This window comes from Melopsittacus undulatus, chromosome 11, assembly GCF_012275295.1.
Source record: "Melopsittacus undulatus isolate bMelUnd1 chromosome 11, bMelUnd1.mat.Z, whole genome shotgun sequence".
NCBI lineage: Eukaryota > Metazoa > Chordata > Aves > Psittaciformes > Psittaculidae > Melopsittacus > Melopsittacus undulatus.
The window spans coordinates 14,751,665-14,761,254 of NC_047537.1; the positions used below are offsets into that span (position 1 = coordinate 14,751,665).

The 9,590-nt window shown below is 45.0% G+C and overlaps 1 protein-coding gene across 2 annotated transcripts; it reads right to left on the reverse strand.

The window, feature by feature from the left end:
• Window positions 1–1,022: 1,022 nt before the first annotated feature.
• LOC101873393 (nucleoside diphosphate kinase-like) lies at window positions 1,023–5,001 on the reverse strand. Of its 2 annotated transcripts, XM_034067592.1 has the most exons (5): window positions 4,938–5,001; window positions 4,160–4,292; window positions 3,553–3,654; window positions 2,714–2,826; window positions 1,023–2,369 (listed from the first exon to the last, which is right to left on the reverse strand). In XM_034067592.1, the coding sequence occupies exons 2-5, from the start codon at window positions 4,286–4,288 to the stop codon at window positions 2,252–2,254; spliced, it is 462 nt and encodes a 153-aa protein (XP_033923483.1). In that variant the 5' UTR covers window positions 4,289–4,292; window positions 4,938–5,001; the 3' UTR covers window positions 1,023–2,251. The 2 variants fall into 2 exon arrangements, with proteins under 2 accessions (XP_033923483.1, XP_005144321.1); XM_005144264.3 differs by lacking the exon at window positions 4,938–5,001 and having other exon boundaries at window positions 4,160–4,345.
• Between the last annotated feature and the right edge of the window lie 4,589 nt (window positions 5,002–9,590).

Sequence of the window (9,590 nt, forward strand, 5' to 3'; positions counted from 1 at the left end):
GGGCTGGGGGCTCGCTTCGGTGCTCGCCCGCCCACTCCCGCCAGGCCGGGGCCTGGAGCTGGGCCGGACTGGACGGAGCTGGAGGTACTGGGCCTGGTGGCGGCCGCTGCGCTCCCGCTGAGGCCGCTCCTGGCGGGCGGCCGGGCCGTGTGTGCCGAGCGGCACCTGTCGCCTTGAGGGGGATTCGTTTGCAGTTGCAGCCCTGGGCCGCCGGTGCTGTGCGCAGTGCCCCGGTTGAGGACGTTTGATTGCACTGAATCAGGTTCGACTCAGAGGTTCCTGCTTTGCCGTTCTCAGAGGCATCCCCACGGGCTGCTGACCGAGCAGCACCCGCACAGCTGCCGGAGGTGGTGGTCACACAGAGCGGTGGTGCTGGAGCTGGAAGGCAGGCGAGTTGTCGGTGGTGTTGTAGGGATGCGGGGAGATGAAGCTGCAAAGTGTCAAGATGCAGATGTAAAACTGCGCAGCCCCCGGCCTCGCGTGGTCACAACAGTGACAGGAGTGGTGTTACTGTTTATTATGTTTACTATGTGGCCTTTGACCAGCCTGAGCTGGTTATAACAGTGTGCCACAGCTGCCGCATTAGTGCCATACCCTCTGAGGCACTTGTGCAGTCATAGGCCACTTGGTAAAACTGGACGCACTCACTGGGCATTGTGGATGAGGCGTGTGGGCACTGGCCTCCTCCTCTCGGCCCCAACCCATGACACTCATCAGCTGCTTTCTGATGCTCTCCAGATAACCCAAATTTCTCCATTTTGCAGTAAGCAAATAAAGAAAAAGAAATCTCAAGTAATCCTTCGAGCAAAAGCGGAACTGGAGACTCCCCTCGGGTACAGGTTTGTCTCAGCTTCCCTTTTCTCCAACAGCCTTTAACTTAATTATTTAGCTTCTGTAACACTGAATATTTTCTAAAGAGAAGCTACAACTTCACCTACAGTTTGGTAGTCAGGAAATTGTTCCCTCTCTTTAATAAAATCATTGATTCGATCTAAAACAGTACAATGAAAACTTCTTTTCACTTGAGAAACAGCAAGTGTTGTTTTATTATGCACTGTCTCTTTTTAGGAGCTGGGTATCTTCATCAAGTATCACAAGCATTGATTCAGCATTCATTACACAGCTCAGTAATTGAAACAATTCACTATAGGAAAAAACATGTAGGAGTTTGGACAACTGATTTAATGAAACTCTTGCTTTTATTGAATACAAGGTTGCAGGTAGATCATGTTGACCCCAACACATTTCTTGTTCCTTATCTAGTGAGTATTTGTTGTGAAAAGTTCTGCCAGAGGTTAATTATGTTTTCTGATAGGAACAGATGCCTCTACTGCAACACATTCAGCATTATTACAACTCTGTTTCTTTACATGATTGGATAAGTTTACAAAAACTAATTCTAAAGTCACTTCTCAAATACCTTATCCAAAAGCAGCTTTGTAATTCCAACTAAGAGCACAAATGAGAACATAGCTCTGTTATCAGCTGTTCAGTCAGTAAAGCAAACCATGATGCTGTTGCCAGAAGACTGCTAGAGTAAAGTGCTTGAAGGTAGATCTGCTTCATCCATCCTCCCATTAATCTTCTTTTCACATAAAAGGGCATTTAGGAAGCTTGGCCTATTAATCCTCCCCTAAAATGCTAAATAAATCCCATGTGGGGGAACCAAAGCCAGTTAAAAGGGTGTCGACCCAGAGGAAAGTTCTCATTTTACTCAAAGCTCTGCTCTGTGTATGGGCACAGCACACTGCAGAGAGAAATAAATACCCTTTCTTCTGCAGTGTATTGAGCACAGGGACCCACTTCACTTGATATCAAGTTCAATCTGCAACATTTGGGCACGTTATCAACGTATTACTAGTTCTCCCGTAACAATTTAACAATGTTAACCTTTGACACTGAGCCATTTATGTATTTATTTACCCAATAATCACCTTTTTTTTTCTATTTATCAAAATACCCCCCTTGTCTACAGAGTATTTTGGGAAAAATACACATATTATATGCTCTGTGTTTTAATCTCACACTCTCACCCCCAGAAGCAGCTTTATCAAAGTGCATTTCCATTTCTAACCTGGCAGCTTTTTAACCAAAGCAGCAGCAAACACTGGCTATATTTAATATTCACAACCAAGCGATCTCACAGGTGTCTGAGGCAGGTTTCTAACGGTTTATATGCGGGGCTCTGTAGTAGCTACAGGCTGGCAGCTCCTCACAGGCAGTGAGGATATCAGCAGGAGCAGGCTTGGTTTTACTCATAGATCCATTCATGAGCACAGCTTCGGTAATCAACGAGCTCCTCAGGAGCAAACCATAAATTGATCTCTGTCTCAGCGCTTTCGATAGAATCACTTCCATGAATGATGTTCCTAGGAAAAGAAAAGGTGGGTATAAAAGTAATATAATCCTCAAGTGCAAATCAAAGTAAGTGTCTTTTTTTGAAGTGGTATCCATTGTGGAGAGAGGTTTTAAGTAAGCGTAAAGTAGTAGTGAGGATGGAATGTGCAGCCCCAGCTTTGCTCATCATTTTTATCAAAAGGGAAGACCAGAATTCAGTTTCCATCCTTAGATAACATGCCCATTACATGGGCAGAAGGAATGGGAAATCCTTCCATAAGAGAGAGAAGGATGGAGCACAGTTCCTACATGCATCGTGACATACCACTGGACACATTCAGTGTCTTTAGATGATATCAATCATTGCAAACCATACCTTCCAACCTGAACACAGAGGTCACCACGGATAGTGCCAGGCTTTGAATCGAATGGATTGGTTTCCCCCAGCATCATTCTTCCTGTCTTAATCACATTAAGACCTTCCCACACCTTAAAGAAAATATCAATTGAGATCATTAAATCTTAGCAGTAGATGAAGCATTAAATCAAACTCTCCCCAATGACATAATGCTGTCCATCACAGCATGGATACCATCTGAATGTTTATAATAACAAGACATATTTGATCTCTGATTTTCTATCAGCTTTTTGAAGTGTCTGCTGAAGCTCTCCCCTCCTGCACAGTACCTTTTCCCACTGAGGGTGGGAAGAGAATGATTTTAAATCGCAATATGATAAATGACCTCAGAATGCTGCTCACTGAAAGTCTAGATCTCCAGCTTAACTATGCCACAAATACACTATCAAGGAGAAAAAAAGAAAACCCTTCTAATAAAGTCAGCTAGAAAAAGACTTTGAAAGTTCCTGTCACTTAGGAGTACAGTAAATCTATTCCACCATTGTTTTTCAGCTTGCTTAATGCATGGCATTTCATAGTGGGGTTTTCTGCAGGTTTATTGTCTCTCAGTGTCCCCACTTTTGTCCCACCTTTACCCTTGCCCTCCTCCTCAACACAGTGACCCAGAGCAGAGAAAGCTTGTGAAAAAGGATTAAAGGAGTTAACATCGCATCTTCCCAATGACAACATTTGAGTGGAGATTTTAAAGTCCTTTAAGCAGAAATAAACTAGAATTACACAAGTAACACAATATTACTGCAAGTATAACAATTAAATAGTGTATTTTTCTTAGCTGAGCTTCATTCTCAAGAACTCACCATGGCTACCACAGGGCCGGAGTGCATGTACTGCACCAGACCATCGTAGAATGGCCGGTCCTTCAGGTCAATGTAGTGCTCCCTCAGAAGTTCTTCAGAGGCCTGCATTAAAAACCAGCCAGCCGTCAAAAAAGCTTACTGTAAGAACTTAAGAGCATGCTAAAATCACACAGATTAACCCCAGAGCATGGCTAATCCTGAAACTCGCATGCACTTGAAAATTCAGCATTTCTGGCATCTTCCTAGGACTAGCTTTGGTCACTGTGGATTTGAACAGTTTGCTTCAACCACAGCTCAACTTAGAAGAGTATCTTTTACCAACACAGACCACTCATGTGAGCTGGTATTTGTTAAAGCTATTCAGAGATATTTATTAGGTATAGGATGCCCCTAAAAGAATATTCTCTTCCAACTAAGGACATCAGGTTACTAAAATTAGCGTGCTTAGCATGTCTAAAGCATTTAGCCAGAGCTGGGAATTGGAACTGTTCCAAAAGCAGTCGGGTTTAATTGTTTGGTAGGCTACATCTGCCATCACAGCATGCTGCTCTGGTGTAAGGGTGCAGCTGGTATGCAAAAAGAGATGTATGAATGCAGGAGAGCTTACGTGTATGAATTTCATGGCCACCAGTTTGAAGCCTTTCTGTTCAAACCGCTTGATGATCTCTCCCACCAGACCCCGCTGGACCCCATCAGGCTTGATGGCGATGAAGGTGCGCTCAGTGATAGAAGCCATCGTCCTAATGAGAAAGACAATAAAAGGTGTTATTCAAGGATCAGCAGGCAAATACAGTCACAGCCCTGTGTTGTGTGTAACACCAGCTCTCATTAGAACTACACTGGCTGCATCTGAAGGTCAGTAACCCGGGATCTGCACTGGTTTGACAGTCACTCACTCTACGTGAGTTTTCATAAGTGCTACACAAGGAAGTTAAAACCGATGACAATGTACGAAGCCCGCAATTAGCAACTATTAAACCAGAATGTATGGTGAGGACTGTCACAGATACAGCTCCAAGCACCGCTCGGGAGGCTGTCACCTGCGATTTCAAGCAAAGGAGGTTGAATAAGTCCCTGTGTGTAACTTCGATGTGTAAAGTGATGGGTCAGTTTTGAACATGGTTTTGCTGCAAGTGTGTGCACGTCTGTAGGTAGGGATGTATCAGGTATGCCTGTGTAGGTATGTGCGTGTCGGTACCGCCACCCGTGTGCGCAGCTAAGGCACAGGGGCGCGGGGAAGCCGTCAGTCACCGGCCGCAGACCAGCGCTGCCCGCAGCGAGCCCCATCCCACCGCCCCTGTACCCCACGGAACCGGGGGTGGTTCCAGGCCCTGCCGACCCCCCCCGCCCCCCTTCCCTCCGCCCCGTCCCTCCGCCCGTCTCACCTGCAGCGGGCCCCGGCTGGCTCTGGGGACCCGGCGCTGCCGCCGCTACCGGCTTAGCCCGGAGCCACCCCCGCCGCAAGCCGGGCCGGCCGGTTGCCATGGTGACAGCGCGGCCTCCCGCCTGCAGGGGGCACCGGGCCTGGCCCTGCGGGTGTCGCCGCACCGGAGCCGCTCGCCCTTGCCCGTGCCCCGCATGCGCGATGGGCACCACGCGGCTCGGAGCGGTCGGTGCCGGTGCACGCTGCCGGCCGTCGAGCCCTTCCGGCGGGTTCTGAAGGTGCGGGTGCTCGGCAGAGGCGTTTCTGGGCGTTACAGTGTTCGCTGGTGGGTCTCAGTCTGTATTTAACAGAAGGCACTTAGAGCTGTGGTAATAAACCCCTCATTTTGCTCTGCCTTCCTGAAGTGTCCGCTTTAAAGAAGGCGGTTGGGTTTGGCTTGTGGTTGGTTTTCTTGTTTGGTTGTTTTGGTTTTTTTTTCTGGTTATATTGTATTAGCTCTCCGAGGCAGCAATTTACCACTCAGTCGTTTTGCCCTGAGCGTTTTATTCCCTTTGGAGAGAACCCAGGATAAAACATGGGGACCCCGCAGTTCTTGCATTCACAGCGTGTGCTGCTGGGAGGAAGTCTGGGCTTCTCCTGGGTTTGTTTCTCCAAATGGGATGAATTCCCTGGGCTCTGCTCCATGTCCCTTCTTGAAAGGAAGATAATGTGGATTTCACTTCCCTCGGGGCAGGACTTCCCAGGGATAAGTTTAGCATTTTGATAGGGTGGATTTCCTTACTTGGGATCCCTTCACCTCAATCCTATACACATCCACGTCTCACTTCTGGTTCTGATGGGAGAATCTGGATCTGACATAGCATCTATTCAGATAACATTTACTAGTATTTGGGGGTCTTTTTTTTCCCCAGCTATGATCGTGCTCCAATGTATTCATTTTCCCATGGTGTCTGAATCAGTGTAAGATGTTTAAAACCCCCACATCATTACAAAATGCCCCCACAGCACTGTACATTCCAGCAAGTCGTCCTGTCCCGTTCCCCCCCCCCCCCCAAGTTATTTTGGATTTGGAATTTCTGAGTTCTTTCCGGATAATGTCAACCCACTATATTCTGTTGTATCGATACCCATTTATTTAAGCTGTTTCACACTACTAAACCAAACACTAATCCTGTAATCCTCACTAAGGCAAAATAATCTTTAACAATAGAAAAAGTCTCTAAAAACAGGATGTTTAGAAAAATAATCACTTCAAAGCAGCAATAGGACTTCTATTTACAGCCTTAGTAAAACTATGTCATTTAACGATTACAGCTTAGGACCTGCCAGAAGGTGGGCAAGCACTGTCTGCAGCTTTCCCATAGGTCTGCTCTGTGATCTTTGCCAAGTCTTTTAACCTCATTAAATAAGGGTCATCTTTGGCACTTTTGAGATTAATCCATGATTAGCAGAGCATGTCATGCACTGCACAGTACATGAAACACCACAGAAGTGTGTTTCTTTGTTGGTGTTAACTATGTAAGTGAGCAGATTTTTGCTGTTGAAAATTCTACCAACGTTACTAAATGATATTGAAAATCCCATTTTTAGCTAAAAAGCAAAGAAGGAGACAGTCTAGACAAGTAACTTCCTAAAAACAGACCATGTCCAGAGAAAGTAAAGACCTTCAAAGAGTTCAGTGAGTGAGCTAAGTATAATGATGGAGCTTAAGGCATTTACATATTACTTGAAATCAGCAGAGATTTTTAAAGCAGACCTGTGGCAAAAGGCTGTGAATGGCTCTGAAGGTCAGGAGAATTCCAGCAAAACTCTGCTGTTGTGGCTGATCTCAGCTCACAGACCCTGTCTGTAGCATTCACACTATTTGGAGAGTACTCATTGGGACTCGGTTTGTGTTGTGCACTGCTTGCTCCTCATAACCACACTCGTGTGATGTCTGTTGCTCATGGTCATACTACTCATCACTTAGCTCAGCACTGCTATTATTTATCTGCTTTTAGCTTGATTTCTGTTGTGCTTTAAGATATAAAGCACCACAGAATTAAGCTCTTACAAAGATTCCTTCGTCTGAGTAATGTCCCAGTGAAGCTCTTCTCACCCCATACTGACCCAAGAGGTAGCTTCCTTCCCTAGTAAGTTGCAAATCAATTTACTTTCAAACAAACTGGTATTTCTAAGAATAAGGAATATAATTTTTCTTGTTATCAAGAAAAATAATTCCTTTCTCAGGGAGTTCTTTCCCCAAGAGTATAATGACATTTTACTCCAGTAGTTACCACAGCCAGCCACTGCTTTCAAGTTACAAAACCTATAGTATCAGGTTTCTTCGTGCTGTTTCATATGCTTGATTAGTTTACTAACTTGACAGGTCATCATCAAGGTCTTTTAATCTCCTGGCAAGCAACTAGGGTATCATTCTGTAACTTGTCCTATTTTTAGTCCATCCCTGAGTTTCTGGTCTCACAGTGACTGTGAGGTGCACATCATAAAACACCATCACAGCAGAAAGACTATTAATAAGATGTACTTTTACACCACTTAAACTTATCTCCCAGGTAATTTTTCTGTTGTTCATCTTTTTATACACTTCATTTATCAATGTTAGAACTCTCCTCCAGCTGACAAGAAATAAAACACGAGCACAAATGGCTCTTTTCTACTTATACTCATCAGTCTGATTGCAACTCTAATGGCAATAGCCTGCCTGTTTCATGACAGACTTGCTCCAGCTGTGAAAGAAAACCACATTTATCCATTTTGCTAATAGAAACAGGATAAAAATAGCATATCCTCAGAGACCCCATCCCTTACAGGCTGTCGGCAGACACCTTGACCCATTTCTGCCATCTGTCAGAGCGGATGTCTTCTGAGCTGATGCAGTTGTGCAATTTGCCCAGTGTGATGGCAATAACTATAAAACTCTACATAGAGAAAAGGATCTCTGCTGCAATTCAAGATGATTGGTGTTTGTATCCCCACAGTAATCTGCAGCTGCTTAGAGCTGTCCTCACATTATGGGGTATTCCACATGAATAGCACGGTGAGTTCAAGGTTAAAAGTCCACTGCAATTAGCTATGGGCTAGCAGGCTTGTCCTGGGAGCAGAACTGATTTACCACTGGGCTTCGGCTGTTTGCAGGCTTCCTACAGGATTTATTCATGCTCAGCTAAAAAACCGCAAGTCAATAACCCCCACCCCAAAGGTGCTCAGTGTCCTCCACAATACAAACTGCGGCAAAGAGAAATGATGCATGGCTTCAAGGGAAAGAGGAATTCTGAACTTCCCTCAGCACTTCTGCAGCAAGTTAAGACTCTGATCTGTAGTAGACAGCAGGCAAACAAGGTGAAGTTGCAGTTTTCCTCAATGGATAACTGCTAAAGAAAAATAGTAAAAACATTGTGTTTGCATAGGGATCGTTTCCAGTAATTTAAATGAAAATTGCACTTGAGGAAACGAGAGTAGGAAAGTACACTCTGTGTCTTTTAAAACTTATTTTTTAGTTAAAATGATTTAACAATTAAAAAGCAATCAGCTTTTCTTTCCTTTTGCCATGTTTATAAATAAATGTGTACTTTAACAGCCTATGCCCTGGCTGCACTATGTTAAACATTAGCTTAGGAGGATGGTGTTTAAACAGAACTCCCAAGAAATCCAATATATGGGGCTGAACTCTTCTTCCTCATTATTCCTGTGCAGGTCCATTAGCTTAGTGCATCGGAAGAGAACACAGCACACGCTTAAAGCACTGTTACTTGTCTTAGAATCAGTCCAAGTGAGAGCAAACGCAGTGCTAACCTCTAGTGCTCTCCAGTGGAAAACGATGCAATCACCTCGAAGTTCACCACTTCTCAGGCTTTGGCGTTTTTTAGAACACCCATTGCTTTATTCAGTGCTGCCATCAGGTTCCTTGACTCCCTTGTGCACAAAATACTCATATTTAATGAAAAATAGTGATTTCCCCAATTAGGAATTGTGTCCTAAAAGTTGTGCTGGGGGAAGTTTAGATTGGATATTGGGACAAAGGAAGGGCTGTCAAGCTCTGGACCAAGGCTGCCCAGGGAAGTGCTAGAGTCACCATCCCTGGAGGTGTTTAAGACTGATGTGTAGATGTGGCACTGAGGGATGTGGTTTAGTGGTAGACTGGGCAGTGCTGGGTTAACGGTTGGACTCGAGGATCCTAAAGGTCTTCCCTTTTCCTAGACCATTCTATGATAAAAATCTGGGATGTGAAGCAGCGCTGAAGCTTTTCAATCTCAGGTGTTTTCAACTTTACTATGAATGTCTAGAATAGCTCACACCATTCCCGTGACAAAGCACATGATCCAAATCCCTGGAAAACCAGCCTTAGCAACTGCAAGATGCTTTCCAAGTCGTGTTATTGCCAATAAACCAGGATTCCTCATATTATCTGGAGACCTTATCAGAAATAAGGGCTCCTTTCGCTGTCAGATGAGCCAGCACAGCAACCCAGGAGGGGTTTGGGAGCCACCAAGTCCTGAGCTCTGGGTTTAGCTCCGTCAGTCACCCCCACGTGAGTCCCTCCGTCTATTTATGCCTCTGTGGGTGCAATAAATAGGTAGCGGCGCTTCCCCGGAGTTGTCAGTAGCACTTCTCACATCTTCCCTTCACACATGAGGGTTTAATGACACGGCCC

What these genes read in the sequence shown, in the direction of transcription:
- LOC101873393 (XM_034067592.1), bottom strand. Translation starts at nt 4,288, where the DNA reads ATGGCTTCTATCACTGAGCGCACCTTCATCGCCATCAAGCCTGATGGG. An exon ending in CCGGCCCTGTGGTAGCCATG is followed by an intron (nt 2,827 to 3,552) that starts GTGAGTTCTTGA and finishes ATTTTCTTTAAG; the next exon opens with GTGTGGGAAGGTCTTAATGT. An exon ending in CTCTGTGTTCAGGTTGGAAG is followed by an intron (nt 2,370 to 2,713) that starts GTATGGTTTGCA and finishes TTCTTTTCCTAG; the next exon opens with GAACATCATTCATGGAAGTG.